The 20,773-nt window shown below is 53.2% G+C and overlaps 5 protein-coding genes across 5 annotated transcripts; 2 read left to right on the top strand and 3 right to left on the bottom strand.

Moving 5' to 3' along the window:
* Nucleotides 1–1,588: 1,588 nt before the first annotated feature.
* Nucleotides 1,589–2,541, top strand: HER10_EVM0010692 (breast carcinoma amplified sequence 2). Its single transcript, XM_035480144.1, has 2 exons — nt 1,589–1,822; nt 1,885–2,541. Exons 1-2 carry the CDS (start codon nt 1,786–1,788, stop codon nt 2,472–2,474), a joined length of 627 nt encoding a protein of 208 aa, XP_035338860.1. The 5' UTR covers nt 1,589–1,785; the 3' UTR covers nt 2,475–2,541.
* Nucleotides 2,542–2,627: 86 nt separating this feature from the next.
* On the bottom strand, nt 2,628–5,242 carry HER10_EVM0011849 (cAMP-dependent protein kinase regulatory subunit). Its single transcript, XM_035483160.1, has 2 exons — nt 3,534–5,242; nt 2,628–3,480 (listed from the first exon to the last, which is right to left on the bottom strand). The coding sequence occupies exons 1-2, from the start codon at nt 4,017–4,019 to the stop codon at nt 2,779–2,781; spliced, it is 1,188 nt and encodes a 395-aa protein (XP_035338956.1). The 5' UTR covers nt 4,020–5,242; the 3' UTR covers nt 2,628–2,778.
* Nucleotides 5,243–7,475: 2,233 nt separating this feature from the next.
* HER10_EVM0002393 (LEM3 family/CDC50 family protein) lies at nt 7,476–9,768 on the top strand. Its single transcript, XM_035472106.1, has 7 exons — nt 7,476–7,669; nt 7,775–7,811; nt 7,879–7,975; nt 8,031–8,424; nt 8,480–8,821; nt 8,875–9,037; nt 9,100–9,768. The coding sequence occupies exons 1-7, from the start codon at nt 7,570–7,572 to the stop codon at nt 9,212–9,214; spliced, it is 1,248 nt and encodes a 415-aa protein (XP_035338077.1). The 5' UTR covers nt 7,476–7,569; the 3' UTR covers nt 9,215–9,768.
* Nucleotides 9,769–9,772: 4 nt separating this feature from the next.
* On the bottom strand, nt 9,773–14,129 carry HER10_EVM0013389 (FACT complex subunit SPT16). Its single transcript, XM_035482750.1, has 5 exons — nt 13,358–14,129; nt 13,165–13,249; nt 12,981–13,102; nt 11,318–12,923; nt 9,773–11,262 (listed from the first exon to the last, which is right to left on the bottom strand). The coding sequence occupies exons 1-5, from the start codon at nt 13,535–13,537 to the stop codon at nt 10,157–10,159; spliced, it is 3,099 nt and encodes a 1,032-aa protein (XP_035339103.1). The 5' UTR covers nt 13,538–14,129; the 3' UTR covers nt 9,773–10,156.
* A 4,910-nt stretch (nt 14,130–19,039) lies between these two features.
* On the bottom strand, nt 19,040–19,649 carry HER10_EVM0011719 (uncharacterized protein; the record flags this gene model as incomplete). The annotated part of the gene is made up of 2 exons (XM_035481142.1): nt 19,040–19,285; nt 19,353–19,649. 2 exons carry the CDS (start codon nt 19,647–19,649, stop codon nt 19,040–19,042), a joined length of 543 nt encoding a protein of 180 aa, XP_035338949.1.
* Nucleotides 19,650–20,773: the final 1,124 nt, after the last annotated feature.

Genomic DNA, 20,773 nt, shown 5'->3' with positions numbered 1-20,773 from the left:
AACCTCGACCAATTCAATGGGGATATTTGCTTCTTAAAGAAGGAGTATTGGTATCACAAGGCCGTTTGTCACGTTTTTCTTCTTCTCTAGCCACCGTCCACAACAAAACAACAAACCACAAAAGGGGGCACCACCCGGGCTGGCCTTGCCAGCAACATTTAAGGGTAGGCGACTTAATCCTTCGCAGCTCCCGAGAAGACCTCCTTTCAACAAACATGATGTGCCGCATGCGATAGTTCAGCCAGGAGCGCGCCACACTAAGCCAAGGAGGCGGCCGCCTCTTAGCCCTCTCACGTGGTGGAGACTCGATGAGAAGATGACGATCCAGGCTGAGATCGCGAACAGAGCGTACCCGGACCACTGCTTCCGGCAAGGCCGGTGACAGCCACTTTTCCATAGTCCGACGGGGGCGAGGCACGGATGGAACACCAAGGTCAAATAGCTCGGGATAGCGGACCACTGACGGGCGGACGACGTCTCGCGACTGTCGCCTCTTGGGTTGCTCCAGGCCCCCGGGTTGCATCCCGGATCACCATCCGCCATATCCGTCCTGCACGACTTGATGGCGACGGAATGGGAAAGCGCTTCGGCAACGACGAACGAAGAGCGATCAGGAACCAAGCGTCAAGACGATGACTTTTCGGGTGGATCGAATCTGGGACGCGGGTGCATTCTCTAGCTGAAATAATTCGTCCCGTTCTTTTGGGTACTACGTGCCGATGGGAGAATCCACTGGGAATGTTGAATAGTTCTCGACCGGTGGAAATGGGTTGCGATGGACTATCTGGAAGACGCTCATTCCGAGGAAAAACGAGATTACGAGAGATTGTTTACGCCTGCTCCCACGTGGAAGCCGTCTAGAAAGAATGAAGGCGTAATGAACGCTTCCATTCCGATGTCGTCGACGCCTCTGTGGTGTTTCTGGTGTTGTCATGTTTCTCGGATAAATGTGAGGCTTGCTGCTGTCAAAGAAAACAAGCAGTTTCATCAGGCAAGTGCAGATTTTTAGCACCTTGCGTCAGCCTTTTAGTAAGCCCAGCGCTGTTGAAGAAAAAGCCAGAAAGAAGAAAGGTCCCAGTGGGGCAAGGCGAGAAGCCATCGTCAACTAACGCCATGCCTGCACGTCAGGTCCTGCGTCGTCCCATCATGCATCTGCCAAGTTAATCGATGTCTTGCGTGCTCGCCTCTCATGGAACTGGAAAGTCGGGACGGATTGCGTAGAGCGAGTCCAGCCCAGGCACTCGGGGCAGCAGATGGCGGGTGGGGTTCCCTAAAGCCAGGGGACCTTTTCAGCCCGCTAGCACTGAAGCGTCGCTAGTCGACTGCTGGAGAGGGCTGATTTGCCTGCCGAGGCAATCTGGCTGCCCAAGCGTTGCGTCTGTGTGAGTGGACCTTTCGCAAGCTTCGCACCCCGGACCAATGATCGACGGCGGGATGGCCTGTGCGCCCGATCCCACAAAGCCAGATGCACGCACGGGCCCGTCTTCCTTGTAGCCGGCTTTATCTTCTTATCGGGCAGCTAAGGTAAGGTATGTGGGTATCCAATGTTCGTCAATGCGTCAGTGCGTCAATGCGTCCATAGGTTCCAAATTTCTGAACCACGATCGCGGCAGCCTCGCGCCTGTTTGACACCAGCGAAGACACCTACCTACCACTACGGAAATCGCCCACACCATCAACTCCTCCGAACCCCTCCACCGGCAATACGGACCGCTTGACAGACTAGAATCTGTCTTTATCCTCGATTTACGGTTAGGAATTCCTCGTTGGGGGAGCACTTGCATAATGTCTACGTTGAACGCCTTCCACGAGTCGCTGCCATGTACGTTTGTTATGCCAATCGCCCGCAGCGCATATCCTCCGACTAACGAACTACGCCCGCAGATATTGATGACGAGCCCACACCAGCAGAGCGCGAAGCTGCCGAGTCTTTAATCCGAGCTGAACTATCCACCTTTTCACCGGCGCCTACGCCAAACTACAAAGAACCCTCCTTCTCCCCCCTCGTCGAACTCGAGCTGGAGCGCGTCGCCTCCAAACAGCCTCTCAAAGCCATCGATCTCGAGCGTTATCAAACGCAAGAGCCTTTCCCCGACTCCGGGGCAACATCTACAGCAGAAGATCGTGTTCGCCTCGCCGATTCACTCCAGAAGGCCTACATTTCCTACGCCTACCTCGATACTCGTGCTCAAAATCTGAACCTGTTGGACAAATGGGGAAAGAACGCGTGGTTGATCGGCAATTGGGGGCTCGAAAACGAGCTGAAAGGCTTCGAGCGCGACCTCGCCGAAACAAAGCGTCTCATTGACGTGCTGACCGTCGCCCGGAGACGCCAGCAGGAAGAAATAGCAGCAGAGATGAAGGGGCTGGAGGAGAATTGGAAGAAGGGCGTTGGAAGGACGCTCGAAACTGAGATCGCAGTCGAGCAATTGAGACAAGAAGTCCTAGAAGAAATGAGGGTAAGAGGCGGCTGAGAAGCACCGCCCCATGCATATATCGCAAGGAGGCAGCCGCTGCAGCTGTACCAAACAAAAGACCAAGCCAATGATACCACCTGTAACACTTATTTTCACAAACGCCAAATGCTCATGCACCATGGAAGAAATATAATCTTTACTAACAGGTATCTGGACGTCACTAGCCGTGTCTCTTAGGAAGCGAAGGTAGGGGGTTCCGCCTAACGCCGTTGTGAATCTTGACATTCACCCTCTTCAACCTTCCCAATGTCTGCCATCCAAACTTGGATCATACGCAAAAACAAATATCTTCAAGTTCCTCTCAGGCTGCTTGAAGCGGATCCATCTCCTCAACACCACTCTCGACCTCCTCGTACTTTGTCCGTCTCATGATGCCTTCAACGGGACCAAGAAGTCTCTGGAAGGCGTTCTTGCCGAGACTCGCAACCTTGACATCCGTCGTCGCGACAATGCTAGCGGCGCGAGGGGCATCGTTCAAAAGCGCCAGTTCACCAAAGAAATCCCCCTTGCTGTAGTGCTTTACAGATTCCTTGACCCCGCCCTTGTAGGCATCGGCCTCACCGCTCTCCAGAAGGAAGAACGCGTGACCTGGGTCTCCCTCCTTGATGATGGTCTCTCCAGGGGCGTACTTCTGAGTCTCCAACGCGTCGGCAATCTTGGATCGCTCGTACGGGGTGAGGCTTTGCAGCAAAGGCACCTCTTCGAGGAAACTCTCGTACATCCGTCGCCGAGCGAATGTCGACTCCATGAGAATACGGCGGAACGTCAGGCGATCGAGCGCCCACAGGGTGCATCCAGATTCGGCAGAGATGACAGTCGCAGCTCGGGGAGCGTTGTACATCAAGGCCAGTTCACCAAATGAGCCCCCTGCCTGGATGGTACCGACTTTCTGGCCCATGCCCTCGGGGCCAGGCTGCAGGGTACCGCTGCTGTTGACATATACGTCAAATGACCCTTTCTCTACAACGTAGAAGAAGTCGCCCGCGTCACCTTGGCTAATAACCTGTGGCGGAGTGTTAGGCAGCTCCAAAGCACCATCCTATCAACTGGACTTACCTTGATATCCTTGGCGGGAATGGGTTTCTCATTCAGCGCGCCCAGAATCTGGCCGCTCTGTTCCTCATCTAGGTGGGAGAACAAGAAATTGCCCTCAATGGCAGTTTGCAAACGACCCAACTGCTCTTTGGTCTTCTCGTGATAAGGGGGCGACCAGTTGTCGTATGTGTCGGCGCTAGGCTTGAGAGACTCAGCAGAGACCGAGGTTCGGCGGCCAAAATTGTACTGGGCAGGGTAACTCTCGGGGTTCGGTGGGCTTCTCAGCGCAGAAGGCGCGGCGTCGTCTGCGGCATCACCGCCGAATGGGCCGTTGAAAGTCATTCCAGTATTCATACCGAAATTTGGTGATGTCGGAGAAGTAACAGTATCATTCTCTTCCTCTTCGATTACACGGTGAATGGCATTGCCTCCTGCAGGAGGTCCATCGGTAGGTCCTCCGAAAGGATTGGCGTTTGCCCCGAAAGGACTCTTGAACATGCCGGACATGGTTGCAGTATAGCTACTTGTACAAGGATGGATGTTTTCGATTCGAGGAAACAGACCGTCACGAATCGCCTGAAGGAAGGTTTTCGGCCGGCGCAGCTTGCAACGACGTTGACAGCGAGTAAGTTGGTAAAGAGCTGTATGCGAACTATTTGTGCTCAGATCAGCTTCGGCCCACGACGTCCAGGCAGTAGTGTGAGGAATGTTGGAGGGTTGCCAGAGGGTTGCCAGGTTCGCTGAGGTCTTCGGGGTGGATGGTGAATAAAAGAATGTTGCGAAATTGGTGGGGTCGTTGAGCAGGGTGCAAGTAAAGAAGCACCTAATGCTTCGTCCCCGCGTTCAGGCTGCACCAATCAAGCTGGACACCGCTGGCCAACGACTGCGTAGGGTACAGGCAAGGAAATGAAATGAGGCGGATCGTGTTCAACAGGCTGGAAGAGCTCTGACGTAGTAGGGTGGCAAGATTCCGAATAGATACCACGTGAACAAGGGAAGGAGAGATGGGATAAGATGAATACCAGGGACTCTCAAGTTGGTATCAAGAGTCCGGTGCAGATAACAAGAAGGCTGCGAAGAGCAGAAGCTGTTGAAGCGAGATGACAAGCAAGGGAAGGCCGGTGTTTGATGGGCTTAACCTTGACAATTGGGCTGGGGCTGCGCGTGGCAATAAATGGACGGGAGCTATTACTTACCACAGCGGGAGGAGCTAGCTAGTAGGGTGATGATGATCTGGGCGGGGAGCTCGCTAGCTTTCGTGATATTGGCCACCGACTATTGAGGTAGGAGGATGCTGTCAACCGTATACTGGAGCGAAGAACTGGCAGGACCGGGAAGGAGATTTATTGATAGCTCAAACGCGGATGAAGATCTCCGAGAGCAATACGTGAGAGAAGGGAGAAGGAGGAAGAGAGGGTCGCTAGTCAACTTCGTGCGGTGAAGCAACCAAGGGTACGGTAAGGTCGAGGTCGTGAATGCCGTTAGCTGAGAAATGGGACAGACGAGGGGCGAAGCAAGTGGCCGATTGCTCTCGTGCTGTCGTCCGGTTTCAAGGTTTGGCCACGAGGATAGCGTTCGCTTGTTTGTTCAGGTCGAGGGAAGCGGAAGGAGGCAACGTGATGAGAGCACGAAATGAAGAATGGCAGAAGTGGAAAAGGCCAAGGGAAGGGAAGCTTTTTGGGTTCGGTTTAGGGACGTGGATTGCTCTGGGATGGGGGGGAAGAAGGTGGGGGGGTTGAGAAGCAGGAGGCACGGAGGGCCTTTGACGCATCGCTGCTTCCAGTCAAACAACAGCAGCAAAGAAGCAGGTGCTCCCCTCCTTCCCTCCTTCCATTGCTCCTCAATGTCCCCATCTCCTTCCACAAGGTGACGGTGAGGTCCTAGCTTTTGAGGGGCCCTGCTGCCCCGGTTGGCCAGTCATGACCGTCGAAGAGTTCTAGAAGGCGCACAGATCAGCTTGTGGCCGGCTGCCGCTTGCCTTCCCTGCAGCCCGAAGTGTCCGGGCTTCACCTTCCAAGCCGCTTCGGTTGCGATTCTGTGCAGCTCTCAGCGACGCCTCTGACTGGCTCAACTTGCAAATCAACCCAGGCTTGCCAGGCATCCCAGGACACCTTGCCTGCTTTCATTCCATTGCCTCCTTGCCTCCTTGCCTCAGATGATATCCAGGCCGGTACGTACTCTCCCACTGAGGCATCTTGGATCCCCTGGTTTCGGCCATGTCATCATGGGGACGGCCTCCCGTGGAATTTCAGGGCGCTTTCAGTGGGACTACCCCGTCCACCCGCAATTGCCCCTCACCAAACCTCTCCTGCCAGTGGCTCCTTCATTCGATAGCCCGCTGATCAAAGCCGGTACAACCCTTTTAGGGGTACGGGCAAGGGGGAACGATCCCTTTCCCAGCCAAAGTTGTGGGAGCTGCTTGGTCTCAGGATGCACTTTCCAAACGACACCTCGGCCTGCCGCTTTCACCAGGCCGCATTGTCGAGTCCTTTTCAGACAGCCAAGTCTCGCCTACAGCTGAATCCTTAATGCTTTACGACGGCCCATGTTTGTTTGCGAAATCGTCATTTTAAGCAATGGCCTATAAGGTGTGATATAAGACAGAGTCAATCTGGGATGTTCTGTGACTTGTTCTAGAAACACTGGGAACTACGCTGAACCATCTTTCATGGCTGGGTGAGCAGTGACTTGCAACTGCTTCATCAAAGTCCATGTCCCTTGGCCGTGATAAGTGTCCCTTGACGAGACTGCCCTTCAAAGCTCCTGATGGCAAATACTTACAATTGGATCAGGTGCTCGTCCAACGTAAGCGTTCTACAACTGCATTCTACATCAGCTACCGCCTGGTATACGAAGGCTGAGAACTATGATTCATAACTAATTACAACCCGGCGGCCATATGATGAACATACTCTGTAAGTTGAGACAACGATGGAAAATGAAGACCGAGCGTACGACAGACAGCCAGGGACCAAAAGTAACCAAAGCACTATGACAGAGTTCTAGCTAGGACCAGCGGAAGATCAGTAATATTCGTCTTCTACAATTCAAGGCACACCAAGAAGACAACATCACCCCTCGTACCGGAAAGAAAAAACATGAACAGTATCGTCATTGGAAGCCAGGAAGAGGAGAAGACCATCCAGTGTCCGAGCTGTGGCACTGGGCGACGATCCTGGCGACGAACTGGGCTTACAGTAGGGATCATAGTCAGCAAACTTTCTCCAATTTTCAGCAATCCGATATGGTGTAGTGGCCAACATGATGCCCTCTCATCTCACATGAGAGGTTAGGCATAGCCCCGAGTTCGATTCTCGGTTTCGGAACATTTTGCTCTTTTGGGTGCACAATAGTCGAATGATGACAAAATTTTGTTCATATGTGGAGCTCTATAAGTTTTTTTTAACCACTCAGAGTAGAAGCAATTTGCACTTTCTCTTGACGTGCATGTGCTATTGTGGTTATATTTTTCAAGGGACGAGTTCACGCCTCTGTACATAGCAGTAGGCCCAAGGTGGATAAGCAATCACTGAATGTCACTGAAAAGCACTACGGTGGGGCTATGGATCTTTCTTTACGAGTGTTCCATTCATAGAAACCATTTGGGAGTTGGACTGGGCAGGCCTCACCAAATAACTACACAGAACAATCATAAGGCATTCTGTGGTACCAAAAAACTTATATTTGTTCAATGCATCTTTGACGTCTATTGTTCCCTCTGACTGATTGGCTGCATCCATTGTCCTATGCCTACGCATGTACGTATGTACAGAGGACTGTACGGAGTTCTGCGTACAGTGCATTAGGTATTTGCAGGGACCCAGTTAACAACTGAACGGCGGCTGCCAGTGCTCCGTGTCGACGAGGAAGTGGATTGCTCAGCCACAACGCTAGACCCAATATACGCACCCAATGCCAAGCCACAATTACGCTGACTTCCGGCTCTCCTGTCTGTCCGGGTAAGCGCATTCTAGTTTGGCCTTCTTCGACAGCAACAGATCGCCAACATCACCAACATCAATCGCGCGCATACCTTCTGAGTGCACGATTGCCCAAGATGCCCGATCCATCACCTGGCGTCAACCACGCCGACTCCATCGAATCGCAACATGACACTGGAAAGAAGGAAGACAAGAAGAAGAGCCGCCGCCCAGCGAGTATGTGGAAGCCCCGGAAGGAAGCCAACCTCCCTTCGGCAATCGCGGAATCGCTGGGAAACGATGAAACCGATGATCATGGTACTGATACATGCTTTTGAACAGACACGGCATTCAGACAACAACGGTTGAAGGCATGGCAGTAAGTTTGGCAACAGCTCTTTGGAGACGACTAGTCGCAAGGGAATATCGGTGGCTGACTGCTACAGGCCGATTTTGACGCCCAAGACCGTCCTCCCTCTCTTCTTCACGATCGGAATCATATTTGCTCCGATCGGTGGACTCTTGCTCTACGCGAGCGCGAAGGTAAGCATAGCCTTAATACAGCGAAAAAGCCACTACTGAAACGCGCGCTTCAAAGGTAAAGGAAATTCGCATCGACTACACAAACTGCCTCACCGAAGCGACCTCGACTCTCGGTGAAATGGACTCGAAATACATCAGCACTGCGTTTAAGAGCGACGACCAGACGAAGAATGCCGAGTGGGCTGTGACAACTGTCGATGTCACCGACGGACCGATTACATACGAGGCGAAGCAGTGCAGAATTCAATTCAGAATTCCTGAGGATATGGGACCACCTGTCCTGTTCTATTACCACCTGACGAACTTCTACCAGAACCACAGACGTTATGTCGCTTCATTTTACGACAAGCAGCTTAAGGGAAATGCCGAGTCCGCAAGCAACGTGAACAGCTCTTCCTGTGAGCCCCTGGAGTGGGATTCGGATGCCCTGAAGCCGTACTACCCTTGTGGTGAGTCTTTACGCAGTCTACTGGCTCATTAGATCACATATTCACATAGCGACAGGTCTGATTGCGAACTCCATGTTCAACGATACGTTTACTTCGCCCCGCATGCTCCAAGAGGACTCGATTTACCCGATGAAGAACAACTCGGGTATCGCCTGGGCGTCCGACGCTGACCTTTATGGGGAAACCAAGTACGACCCAGCTGATGTCGTGCCACCGCCAAACTGGAGAGTCCGGTACCCTAACTACACCACTGAGCACCCTCCGCCCAACATCGCCGAGTGGCAGGCCTTCCAGGTTTGGATGAGGACTGCTGGGTTGCCAACTTTCAGCAAGCTCTACCAGCGCAACGACGACGAGACGATGAAGGCCGGCACGTACGAGGTTAACATCACCGATAGTAAGTATCTATTCAACAACCCGACTCATCGTTCAGTACTAATCCAGACGCAGATTTCCCAACCACTGAGTACAAGGGAAGCAAGTCCATCGTTATCACCACACGAACGATCATGGGTGGCAGAAACCCTTTCCTGGGCATCGCCTACATAGTAGTCGGCGGCATGTGCATCCTTCTAGGTGTGATCTTCACTGTCACCCATCTCATCAAGCCGAGGTAAGCAAGTTATGCTGCTGTCCCACGCCCCTTCAAAACCTCGATACTGATAACCCACCTAGAAAGCTTGGTGATCATACCTACCTCTCCTGGAACAATGCCCCTGGCTCCAAGCCGGGAGCCGGTCCCAGCTCGGCAATGGCTTCAGGTCGCGAAGTACGACCCGGCGAAGCCTAGAAGGCCCGCGATGAGTCGCTGCGCCCTCTTCGTGCGCGTGCAGCATCTGACTCAACCGAACCTTTTGTGACATCGACGAGACTGGCATACAGTGTGACGGCATCGTCGTCAGTCGGGGGCCAGCGCATCGTTTTCCCCCTGTCGCATTTGTGAGACTGGGCAAGCCAACGCAGCATTGATTTGGAAGGCTAGCATCGCGGCGTTTTTGTACGGAATGACATGAAATTGTACGAGTAACGGGGGCCTCGACTGAACGAGGGAAACCCCGTCCTTCACAGCGTCTCCCGCTGCCGAGGAGAGGATCAGGAAGGGGGACTTTTGTTTATGGTATTCTTTACCGGCTGGTCAAGGACGCGCATTGTTTGTTCTGCTTTCTCCTTTCATGAACTTTTTGGGTTTTCGACCCTGCATGATGAGCTTTTTTTCAGCCCCCCCTTACAAAGGGAGGACGAGGTAGGCAACCAGCAGAAACCAAAAACGTTCCTTAGCTTACCGAGGGAATCTGGAGTTCGAGGGTCAAGGGTCAGGTAGACCATCAAATTATTGTTTCGATGCATGATTAAATCAGTTTCATTTGGAAAACTTATGCTCGTCTATTGCACTGCGTCGTTGCTCGAGGTCAATAAGCGGTGTCAAGAGAGAATAATGTATGCCCTCGCTGGCCTTCATGATGCAATCACAAGGTAGGGATGGACCGAGCATATCCATTCGGGAATCATCATGGATTAATAAGAAAGCTATCTGTTCCGTCGCCCTGAAGGCCGCAAGAGGCGGCCCGCGTTCACCAAGGACCTCTCCATACTCTCTCCACCCTAGACGCCTACACAACAAATTTGATAATACAATTGATACCAAAAACAATGCACGCATGGAAAAACGCTTCCGTGTGTACCTACGATTCCCCATTTCTCATCAAATGGTGCCCTTCCACGAGCCAAATGCTCAGTGCTTCCTCTTCTTGCGGCCGCGGTCGTCATCGTCACCACCGCCACGGGCGTCCTCCCGATCGCGCTTCTTGGCCTTTGCCTCGAGCTCGTCCCAGTCCTCACCCTCGTCTTCATCGCTCATCTCGGCGTCATCCTCCTCGTCAGAGACGTTTGAACCAAAGTCAGAGTCTTCCTCGCTTGATTCGGAAGCCTCGTCAAGCTCGTCAGACTCGATCTCAAAGTTACTCTCAGGCTCAGACTCCTCGCCCTCGTCATCAGACTCTGCCTGCAAGAAGGACCAACCACCATCGATGAAGAACTGGTGGGTGTCAGCCGTGACCGTCTTCATGATGGTCGGCCAGTTCAGGTTGAGGGGACCCTCAGAGTATGCAATATCTGAAGAGTCCAAGAACTCCTTGACGTGGTCGAGAAACTCCACTGGAATAGTGTTGACGTGGTAAGGTGCTCTCGTGAAATCTTTGAAGACGAAAACCAAATCAAAGTTCTTCAGACCGAACTGCACACGTTCCAAGTGAGCCACTTCTATATCGTCCAATGTGATGACCATGAAAGGCGGCTCGACAACCTGGATCAGGCATTCTGTGGTGGGCTGGATGAAGACGTTGCTTCGGAAAGGCACACCGTGGAAGCCAAGGTCCCTGATGGGGACATCTACTTCGATGTTCTCGTTCTTGCCAGCCTCGGCAATCTTCTGGGCAAAGCCTTGGAACAGCCGGTCAAGCTCGGCACGGCGACGACGCTCCTCCTGTTCCTGCTCGAACTCGTCCTCGTCACCGTAACGGTATTTTCTCTTGCGGTTGCCTGTTTCATCGAACTGGATATCAGTCGCCTCGCGGTAAAACTGCACGTCCTTGGTCTTCTTCTTGTTGGCCACCATGATGGGGTCTTTCAGGTGAATGTGGATGATGACGATCAACTCGTGCTGGCAAGGCTGGAAGAATAGGTGGCGAACGTTTGAGAACAGAATGTCGACACGTTGCTGCGTGCTAAGCGGCGACTGGTATCGAATACCATTCTGGTGGATCTCCACCTTGCCAGGAACTCGCTTTCCTTCCATGGCAGGGCGAATGAAGACATTGTCGAGCACAGCAGGACGGCGATCTAGCAAAGTTCGTTAGTAGGCTTCTCGGGGCGATCAAGGAAGGGGCTAGCTTACTTCTTATTTCGACGAGCTTGTCCTGCTCGACAACATCCTCCAGCTCCTTCTTCTCCTGCTCCTTCTTGTTCACATCCCGCTTCATATTGGAAATCTGGGTGGCGATTTCTTGGTAGCGGTCGCCATCCGTCGACCGGAATGTCAGACTTCTGACGAAATGGGCTGACGCATCCTCGAAAGGCTGGTCGTCTTTGCGACCGACTCCCTGACCAGGTGAAAGAAGGTTGATTCTAAGGAACGACCAGTCGCCCTCATCACTCTTACTGGCGTTCTTGATCGTGTTGATATGGAACGGCACAGGACGACCCATGACGGGAAGCACCACTGTGTCATTTCTCGCATCAACCACGATCTGTAGTTCGCGAACCTTGGGAGGGAACTGGTTGTCGCGCTTGTATGAGTCAAAGCGCTTGAACTTCTTCACCTCTTTGCCGTTCTGCCCACTGGTGGACTCAGAGAAGCGTGCCAGACCTTCCTTTTGCTTCTTTGACGCCAAGTCCTTCTGATGTTCTCGGCGTCTCTTGTCCGCATCGTCATCGACTGTGGTTGTCCGCTCGGATCTTAACCTCGTAGAAGTGATGTTTTTAGTAGCAACAGCACCAACTCGGGAATCCTTCTTTTCCTTCTTGGGCGTAGGCTGAGCCTCCTCCTCGTCTTTGAAGAAGAAGGAATTCGAATCCGCGTCAATGGGAGTATCTCCGGTGAAAACGACTGCCTCGCTCGATGTCACACGGATCGTGTCGGTGATGACCAAAGAGTAGATCTTACTGCTCTTGTCCTGTGGTTGAGGGTTCTCAATATCGCTAAAGCCGGTTGTGATGACAAGAGTCATGCCATCCTTCAGCGCTCGGGAGTTCTTGGCGTTGAGAATCAAGGTCGGGTCTCTGTTCTCCAAACCGACACCCCAACCAACGTTTTTCAAGAAGTGTTTCTCCAAATCAGGTTTCTTGGCCTTGATCATGCTCAAGGCCTTGTTGTAGACCTCCTTGATAACGACGCCATCGCGAACCTCTTTGAGGATCATGTTGTGGATGTTGAACAGAAGCTTGTAGTTGCTCTCTTGAGACTTGTTGGGGTCAACGAGATACGTGCGCGCGATAGCCGAGCAATACGACTTGTAGCGCAAGCCCATAGCAGCAACAATAGTACCGGGGTGCAAAATGTCGTCGTTGCTCTCTGAGTTCATCTTCAGGTCGTATTTCCCACCACTCTGCACAAGAGGGCCCAAAACCCAGTCCAGCTGTGCGGGGTCCAGGTCTGCAGGAAGTTTGGTCTTGTTTGGAAGCTCAACCGTCTTCCAGAACTTGTTATCGTCGAGCTTCTTGTCGACCTTGTCTGCCAGTGCGCTGTGCTTGACCTTCTTCTCCTTATCAAGAATGTCCGACATTTCTTCGAGGAAGAAGGGGGTCATCAGGGCGACGCAGGCCTTGGAAGCGGTTCGCATGGCTCGGAGCTCGGTTTCGTCCTTCACGGAGAAGGCGTGCTGGGAAAGGGCTTGGGAAACGTCGACCTCTTCGATGTCTTTGCATTGATCGGCGAAAACCTTCTTCCACTCTTCGATGAAGGGACCCTTAGAGGTGTCCTTGGCAATGGTGCCAACTTTGCTCTGCGAGACGATTGAATTAGTAACGATCGATGTTGGTCGCACGTAGCAACGACTTACGCCCGAGGATTTGATGACTTCAGCGAGCTTGACAAAAAGCTTCTCGTTCTCTGCGGCGTCCTTGCCTCGGACGAGAACCTCAAGAGGGAATCGGCCGTTCTTCAACTGTTCCAGATGTTTCGCTGGCATTGAGTTAGCTGACGCTCGTTGTGTGTGCGGCGCAGTGATGGCGAAAACTCCTCACCTTTCTTCGCAGTCGTGAGGATGTAGATCTTCTCGGTCGTGAGCAGCATCATCGTCGTCGGAAATTCGTAGCCAAGAAGCCAAAACTAATTGCGGAAAAAAAGAGAAAGTCAGCTCGTGATCTGTGCATGGTGACGATGGCAAACACAATGGGAATGGCTGTGTCGCCGCGGATTAGAAGGGAGGCGACTAACGTGCATGGCGTTGTTCTTGTGCAGCTCGGGGACCTCCTCCACCTTGCCCATCATCACGACGATGGACGAGGCGCCGTGGAAGATGTTGCCATCCTTGGATCGCAAGTCATTCTTCCAGGCGCTGGCGAGGCGCGAAGTGCGCTCGTGGAAGGCCTTGTTGTCGATCTTGATCTCCGCCATCGTCGCTGCGTAGTGAGTGACGGATTTATTGGCAGAGAAGGGGTGAAGAACGAAAGGTTCCAGGTTGCTGCTGGCGACGCGAGATCCGAAAAATCCACCGCGTAAATTGGGAGAGGTAGGAGCTCTGCACGTGACCCGCCTCGCGCTTTCACTTTCTTCCCACCTAAGGTTCTTACTTGTAGGCAGTCACGTCAGTTGGCTGCAAGTTGCTGGGGGTCGCGGCGCGATTGTTGGTGGAGTAAGGTACCGTGGAGAAGCTGGCGGGGATACGGAGCAGGTGAGTTGGGCCTGTTCACTGTTCGGGTGGCGAGCTAGCGCGAAAGTGCTGAAGGAGTGGGAGCTTTGGCGACCTAAGGTATTTAATTACCAGTTGGTGTCAGTGGTAAGTTGGTAATTGCTGTGCAACTGGTAGGACGTCAAAGCTTCCTGCCCAGGCCTGCACCTTGAACTGGAGTTCTTTGCGAAGTCCACCATGGAATTTCTCTCAGGCGGCAGCAAAGAAAGCCAATCCTCAGAAACCCAGAGAGGGAAGGAGCAGGTCCAGCACGTTGCGCAACAGATCAAGCAGGGCACAGGTAACATTATTGCTAGGAGCGTTAGCGACTCAAAATCAGAGTCCCGGACAGCCAGGTACTTATTCCGAAGTTCCATTCATGAAGACCAAGTGCTCGCAAGGAAGCATCCGTAAGGTACTAAGGGACAGAAGAAGGACGGGTCACTGTCAACCTAAGTCTTGGAAAACAACAGATCCATCTCGCTCCTGCTAATCCTGTAGACTTTGCGATTTGGTTGGCAATGATGAATAAATACCATTTTCATTGTATCTAATGCTCGATTCTTCTCGGTGGCATAACAACATTAATAGAATACACCTCTCTGACTCTATAGTATCACCTCCATATTTACTCCATGCAAGTCATCCCCAATCCCCAGGGAGATAAACGAGACGGCTCTCCACTGAAAAAAGTGTTCCCACCTGTCACCGACATATTCAGGAAGTATCCGTACCCGAGAGTGCCCTGCCGAATTGCCCGAATGTTCCTTGAGAGACTTGTAGGTTACAGTCGGGTGTCCCAAGCGACACCGGCATCGCGCCGGGACAGCATTCAACCGGAAGACCCAGAAATTTGGCAAGAGGGGGGAAGAACGCTCGCTCGGCCCGTCCGATTTTCGGGATGTGGAGACGGGACTTATACGCAACCCCGCGTAAACCCCTCGGATGAAATAAAAGAAGGCATTCCGTAAACCTCACTTTCCTAACTTGAAGATATCATCACTTCACAGGTCAAAACCGCCAACCACATCGGGTTACATGAGCTCATTCTCAAGGTTCCTCAACCTTTTCAAACCCAGAAAGAAACCAACCATACCCCTCACAACACCATCACCAAGAAACCCTTCCCCCTTCGCAAACCCCCCAAAACCATCCAAAATGCGTCTCCCCTACGTCCCCAACCCTCCCCAAACCACAACCCCCGAAGACGCCGCCATCGTCTCCCGCATCCAAGCCCGTCGCGCGCCCCGTCCTCTCCAGGCCCTAGACCTGACCCTCCTGCACGCGCCCCCCGTCGCCGATGGCTGGAACTCCTTCCTCGGCGCCGTCCGCACCCAGACCACCATCCCCGCCGACCTCCGCGAGCTCGCAATCTCCCGCGTTGCCGTCGTCAACAAGGCCTGGTATGAGTGGGGCCACCACGCGCCCCTCGCCGTCGCCGCGGGCGTCTCCCAGGAAGGCATGGACGCCATCAAGACCGAGACCCCGCTCGACCTGGCCAGCCGCCCCGCGCTGTACCTCAGCGAGAAGCAGTGGGCCGTGCTCGTCTACTCGGACGAGATGACGAGGAACGTCAGGGTCAAGGACGAGACGTTTGCCAAGCTCAAGGAGCTGTTTAATGAGAGGGAGGTGGTGGAGATTACGACGACGGTGAGTTCTTCTTCTTCTCGGTGGAAGGGGGGATGAGAAGGGGCTGAGGCTGGGAAGTGAGAGAAGCTGACGAACGAATCCAGGTTGCGTGCTATAACTGTGTGAGCAGATTCCTGGTGGCTCTCGATGGTAAGATGGGACCCCCTACGTCTTCAAGTCGAATCGATTCTAATATTCAAGCAGTCGGTGAGAGGAACAGCACTGGGCCTGACGATGTGGCTCTGCCTTCCCACTAAGCCAAAGAACGCGCAAGACAGGATCCAAACAGTATGCTTAAGCCAGGGGATCTTGTATTGAATTGGGAAAATGAAAAGACTAACTGATCAAGTGTAGTGTAAATATGCCATGGGGCTAATAATGCTGTGAAAAAGGGGTATCTCATCTAAGTGAAGTGATGTGTAAATCCTCCTGCTAAACGGTTCAAAAAAGTAAAAAATTCTCTTCACCCCCAATCCTCTCCGTAAACCTCCCATGAACCTCCCGTGAGACTCCTGTGAACCTCCGTGCCCGCCTTGCGCCTGTGACCCCTCCGTTTTCTTCATAAAGTTCGTGCCCGCAGTGAGAACTGCGGGCGTGGGAGAGCTGACAGATAGTCTGCCAATGATGCCCACCAAAGAAGCTTCTCCGAGGCCTCAAGCTGAGTGCCACCAGATAATATGTCGTCTGTTCAATATGTATATGCAAGTGTTCATACGTCGTTAGTGCCATGTAACCTGTAGTCGTAAGCCGGTAAATCGTTCTTCGTCGTAGTTTGCGTATATGTAGGTGCCGTCTATAGAGTTTCGACGCTTTCCCATGTCTGCTACAAGCAACACTCCCTGAATCCATCGTCGTATCAGATCGTCAGCTTGGAGTTGGCCAACTCCTGTTCGATGGATCTTTCGATGGAGGAGCGTCGCTTGTGCATCCGGGGACTCTTTTGCAGTTCCTGAACCACCCCCGCCCAACCCAGCTTGTGCCCGGGTTGCGTAGTCTCGCGATGACCGATAGCTTGGGTAGTTAGCCTTCGCAGCGGCGGCCGCTCTCGAATCTCCTCCGTCAAGGCGCGCGTCAAGTGGGCGTTTAGGTTGGTCATTGGGGGTGTGAAAGGGGAAACAGGTGTCTTTTCCGGGTCTCTTTGCGGTGTCGTTGGTGTTGCGACGGGCATTTGACGTTCTGCTGTGACGTTTGCCCGATCCGCGACCACACCCATGTATACTACGAGGAAGCGCATCCTCACGAGATCCAGCCGGCGCACACGCTCCTCGAGATCGCGGCGCTTGCTCGCCCAGAGAAGGCGGGCGCTCAGGCGTAGAGAAGTGGTGTCTTCGGAGAGAAGCAGCAAGTTGATCTCTTCACGCAGGTCATCGCCGCCCTTCTGGATCTCGCGCAGAAGTCGACCTAAGCGGAGCTTATCTTCTAGGCGCTGAACCTTGGCAACGTCGCGATCGTAGCTCTCGTTCTCCTCGACCGAAAAGTCGACGGCATCGATAAAAGATGTGATCTCGTTGGGAGCGACACGATAAGCAGTGATATACGTTGTCAGGATCTGGGAGAGTACGACGAGGGAAAGGAGGAGCGCGGTTAGAATGAGGACGAACGTCCACTGGCGCGCTTCGTTCTCGGCCATGGCGGAGAGCGAAGCACGTAAGAGAAGAGTGTAAGTGGCGAGAGACTATCGCACCATGATGCGACGGAAGGGTTATTCGTCAATAAGTATGCGTAGGCCTACACCAGGATGTGATCCGCGACGGACAAAGGCAGTGTTCAAAGTAGAGAGACGGCACAGTCAAGATGTGGAAGGAGGGAGGAGGCAACGTTGATGACGACTGAAGTGTGTACACGAAATCGGAGGAGAGGAAGGGCAAGGAGGGCAAGGAGGGCAAGGAGGGCATGGAGGGCTTCGCGGTGGTATTACTGTACTCCCGTCATGACCGTTGACGGCAGGAGTTGGTCGTTCCGCTCCGCGCAGTGCTGTGCGCGCCAGTACGACGTTAGGGTCTGTAAGTCGGGTTCCAGATGCAGCGCAATCAAATAATGCCTCCTCTTCCTTGCCTTTTCCTGCCCCTCTTGGATGCGGCCTCCCTTGCATCTTTTTGCTCGTGAGGTGCAGCCACTGGGCGGCATGAGCCAATAAATGGCACCGAGGTCGCTCCTAACGGGTCCTGTTCGTCGACTGTGGGATGCGACGCTCCCATGGTTGGTGGTCTCCCCTGCAGCTGCATATTGGAGCGTCACCTGTCACTGGACAGACGAGGGTAAACTTCTGTATCCAGCATGGCTTCACTGTGGCCCGAACGTGGCTCGAGAACCGATCCGATGGGGCCGGTGTTCTTCTTCTGCCCTAGACGGTGGGAACTTGGAAGTCGAGGGCTGAGCTTGTGACCAACAGTAGCACTCATCATCGCGGCCCTCGTCTTCGGGGCTTCGTTGGGTGGATTTGTGCGTATCCACTGTGATGCATATCGTGGGCAAAGTCCACCGACTGGTGTCAAGATGGGGAGAAACCCTCGGGCGGATTGTGACTTTTGGCGGTAGAAGACGCGACGGGAAGGGCTAGAACCTGGAACCTGGAACCCAGCATTGCGGACGGCGGTGGGCGATGGGCGAGGGGTAAGTTCCATGGTGAGGGGTTGTCTGGCGGTCAGCGAGCGAGACAAGATGAGACGACTGGGCGAGGCGGGACGGAACGGCATGTCTGCTTCTGTTGGTGCTGGTGCTGGTGCTGGTGCGATTGTCTAGCCGAAATCGTGATGAAGAGAAGATGAAAGGCATGGAAGGCATAATTAGTTACAACTTGGTGTAATCAAAGTGTGCAGCTGCAGGATTGTTCGCTTGTCTCCAATACCTTGATTTCAGTCAGGTACCTTACATACTTTGGAAGCGCCATAATGTGCCATCCGAACACTGCAACCTGCGGGTTCTGTTTGGCTCCACGCACCGGCCATGTAAGAGGCTGGACACTTGCATCTTGAGTGGCTTACTGACTTTTAACCCTTGCGCTTGCGCTGCGTTTGTTCTGCATTTCAGGTCAGCGGGGATGTTTAGCTCACTGGATCACCGGTAGGTGCAGGATGAGTGTTAGTTGCTAGCCAAGCCGCCACAACAACTGGACGCTCATGTTAACTAACCATTTGGCGCGACCAGAATACAAGCAGAACTTAAGTTCGTGAGGACAAGCCGAACAACATCGGCATTAAGACTTGCTGTGAAAATCAATCTTTCCCCAAACGTGCCACCGGGTTTGCCATCATCAAGATGCGCAACAGCAGGCGCATTGGAGCGCATGTAACCTATCGCGCCGACCTAGATAATCCCAGGCTGCATGAAATACGGAGCAGTGGATAACGTGTCGACATCCCCAGATCCACTTTCCCAATCTAGACCTTTAGATCTCAACATATTCTTGAGGGGGCTCACTTGTGTGAGTTTGGAAATCACGTATTATCACACCGAAATAGGTACAATCAAGTGAGGTTGATGAGTCAATTCATCTCTACCTGCAGGATTATCTGGAGATATGCATTTTCGTGCAAGGGGTATCAAATTCCATCTGCTTCCTCAGTCCTGCCACGCTCCACGCCAAATTGGCGATGAATTTAGTGCTGTCTGGCCTCGGCCTGCTTCTGAATGTCATGCTCGGCACCACGCTGCTGAGTCTTGCCCGTGTCGTGAAGACCCTCGTAGTGGGCCTGGCCAGCCTTGTCGCCGGTAAGGCCAGCGACGGCACCACCAATGGTGCCCTGGACACGGTTGCCAATGCCAGAAGTGTAATCGTTGAGCTGGCCCTTAGCCTCCTGCTGCTGGCCCTCGAGGTTCTGCTCACGACCTTGCTGCTTCAAGTTCTGTAGCCACGCTGTCAGCTTACTGGGTGCCTATGGAACAGGGAGTGGACTTTGTGGGCAAGCTTACCTCGGAGCCCACGAGACCACCAACAGTCTCCTTGGCAGAGCCAACGGTCTGGTTCCAGGAGCCGCCAGCACGATCGGGGTCGTCCTTGGTCACACCACCAGCGGTAGCAGTGAAGCCGGGAATCTTAGCAGTAGCGTGGGAAGCATCGTGTTCGAGCTGTGCCTTGTCCTGCTTGGCCTCTCCCTTGTTCTGATCGGCAGTGCTGCCGGTAAGAGAGCCGAGGAGGTTCTGGGCAGCGCCAGTGGCAGAGTCGACGTACGACTTGAGGGTGGAAGTGTTATCGTTGTTGGCAGCCATGGTGAAGATTGTGTGGTTTGATTGCTCTGATGAGTCTGATTGATCAAATAATGTGTAATGCTTGTAGGTTGCGTTTGATGGATGGAGTGTGTTGTTGATGTGGGAACAGAGTGATGGCGTTGCTGAGGAGGATGGATGGTATTTATGAATGGAGAGAACCACGTCCAGGCTCCTCCACTTCCTTAGGCAGGGAGCATGTGAATCGCCATTGTTCTGGCAACAGCGATGGCATTTGCCAGACGAAGCTGAAGGTGTGATGTCATTTTGGAGATGGTTCCTGTGGCTGCAAGAGCAGAGGAGGGGGCCACTTTGGGTCATTGTGGAGGACAAACGCGGGATGGAGGGGCAGCTTCGTACCCTGCGCACCTTCCATGATGTCATTTTGCGACTTCGCGCCTTCCGAACTAACGACCACGCCATCGTCGCGGCGTCGCCCCTTTCCCCGTGCCCCCCAATTCCCAACACACCTTCAGGCTTCACGCTTTTCGTCTGGAAAGATGAGACGCCCTGCATACTGCGTAAGGTGCCTACCGGTAAGGTAGGTAGGCCATGTGAGCCCACAACAGACGTAATGAGGGCCAGTCTGGACCTTCCCTCTCCGACACACTACCATTTGAGGAATGGTTGATGATGCACTTCTTCCGCCCGCCTTGGCAAGAGCTGCCCCCCCAACTTGCAAGTTGTCATCTACATGGCCATGCCGCAACGACAACGCCTATCTGCCTGCCTACCATATTGTCTATGCCATCGTGGTTGGGCAAGCAGGGTATCAAGACAGCATTCGTACTGTAGGCAGTGCAAGGCAAATTCATCCTTGCATTAGACCGCTGAAGAAGCCGGAACAACCGGTGACATTACGCTTGCTCTATTTAGCTTGCTTGCAGTGATTGGCGGTTCGAGACAACGAACTCTTGACACGCTTGATGTTCCCGCAGAGACCCGTGGCGCCTGAGGAATCATGTCAAGGCTTACGAAGTCTACCAGACTGTCACTTGTAGGCCACACCGTCGACCAGTACATAGAGCTCTCGCTTGCGTGTTTGTCCATAGCTCGAAGCTTCTCTATTGTAATTCATACTGAGAGAAGTTCTTTTGATGAGATCGCTCACAACCGTAGTATACAGG

Source organism: Colletotrichum scovillei, assembly GCF_011075155.1.
Source record: "Colletotrichum scovillei strain TJNH1 chromosome Unknown Contig00001, whole genome shotgun sequence".
In the NCBI taxonomy this organism is placed as follows: Eukaryota; Fungi; Ascomycota; class Sordariomycetes; order Glomerellales; family Glomerellaceae; genus Colletotrichum; species Colletotrichum scovillei.
The sequence above is the reverse complement of the archived record's forward strand: the minus strand, read 5'-3'. Positions and strand labels throughout refer to the sequence as shown.

Coding starts and splice junctions, on each gene's coding strand:
- HER10_EVM0010692 (XM_035480144.1), top strand. CDS start 1,786: ATGTCTACGTTGAACGCCTTCCACGAGTCGCTGCCAT. Junction 1,823..1,884: donor CTTCCACGAGTCGCTGCCAT/GTACGTTTGTTA, acceptor CTACGCCCGCAG/ATATTGATGACGAGCCCACA.
- HER10_EVM0011849 (XM_035483160.1), bottom strand. CDS start 4,019: ATGTCCGGCATGTTCAAGAGTCCTTTCGGGGCAAACGCCAATCCTTTC. Junction 3,481..3,533: donor TTCCCGCCAAGGATATCAAG/GTAAGTCCAGTT, acceptor ACTCCGCCACAG/GTTATTAGCCAAGGTGACGC.
- HER10_EVM0002393 (XM_035472106.1), top strand. CDS start 7,570: ATGCCCGATCCATCACCTGGCGTCAACCACGCCGACTCCATCGAATCG. Junction 7,976..8,030: donor TGCTCTACGCGAGCGCGAAG/GTAAGCATAGCC, acceptor CGCGCTTCAAAG/GTAAAGGAAATTCGCATCGA. Junction 8,822..8,874: donor CGAGGTTAACATCACCGATA/GTAAGTATCTAT, acceptor ATCCAGACGCAG/ATTTCCCAACCACTGAGTAC.
- HER10_EVM0013389 (XM_035482750.1), bottom strand. CDS start 13,537: ATGGCGGAGATCAAGATCGACAACAAGGCCTTCCACGAGCGCACTTCG. Junction 13,250..13,357: donor ACAAGAACAACGCCATGCAC/GTTAGTCGCCTC, acceptor TTCCGCAATTAG/TTTTGGCTTCTTGGCTACGA. Junction 12,924..12,980: donor AAGTCATCAAATCCTCGGGC/GTAAGTCGTTGC, acceptor ATCGTCTCGCAG/AGCAAAGTTGGCACCATTGC.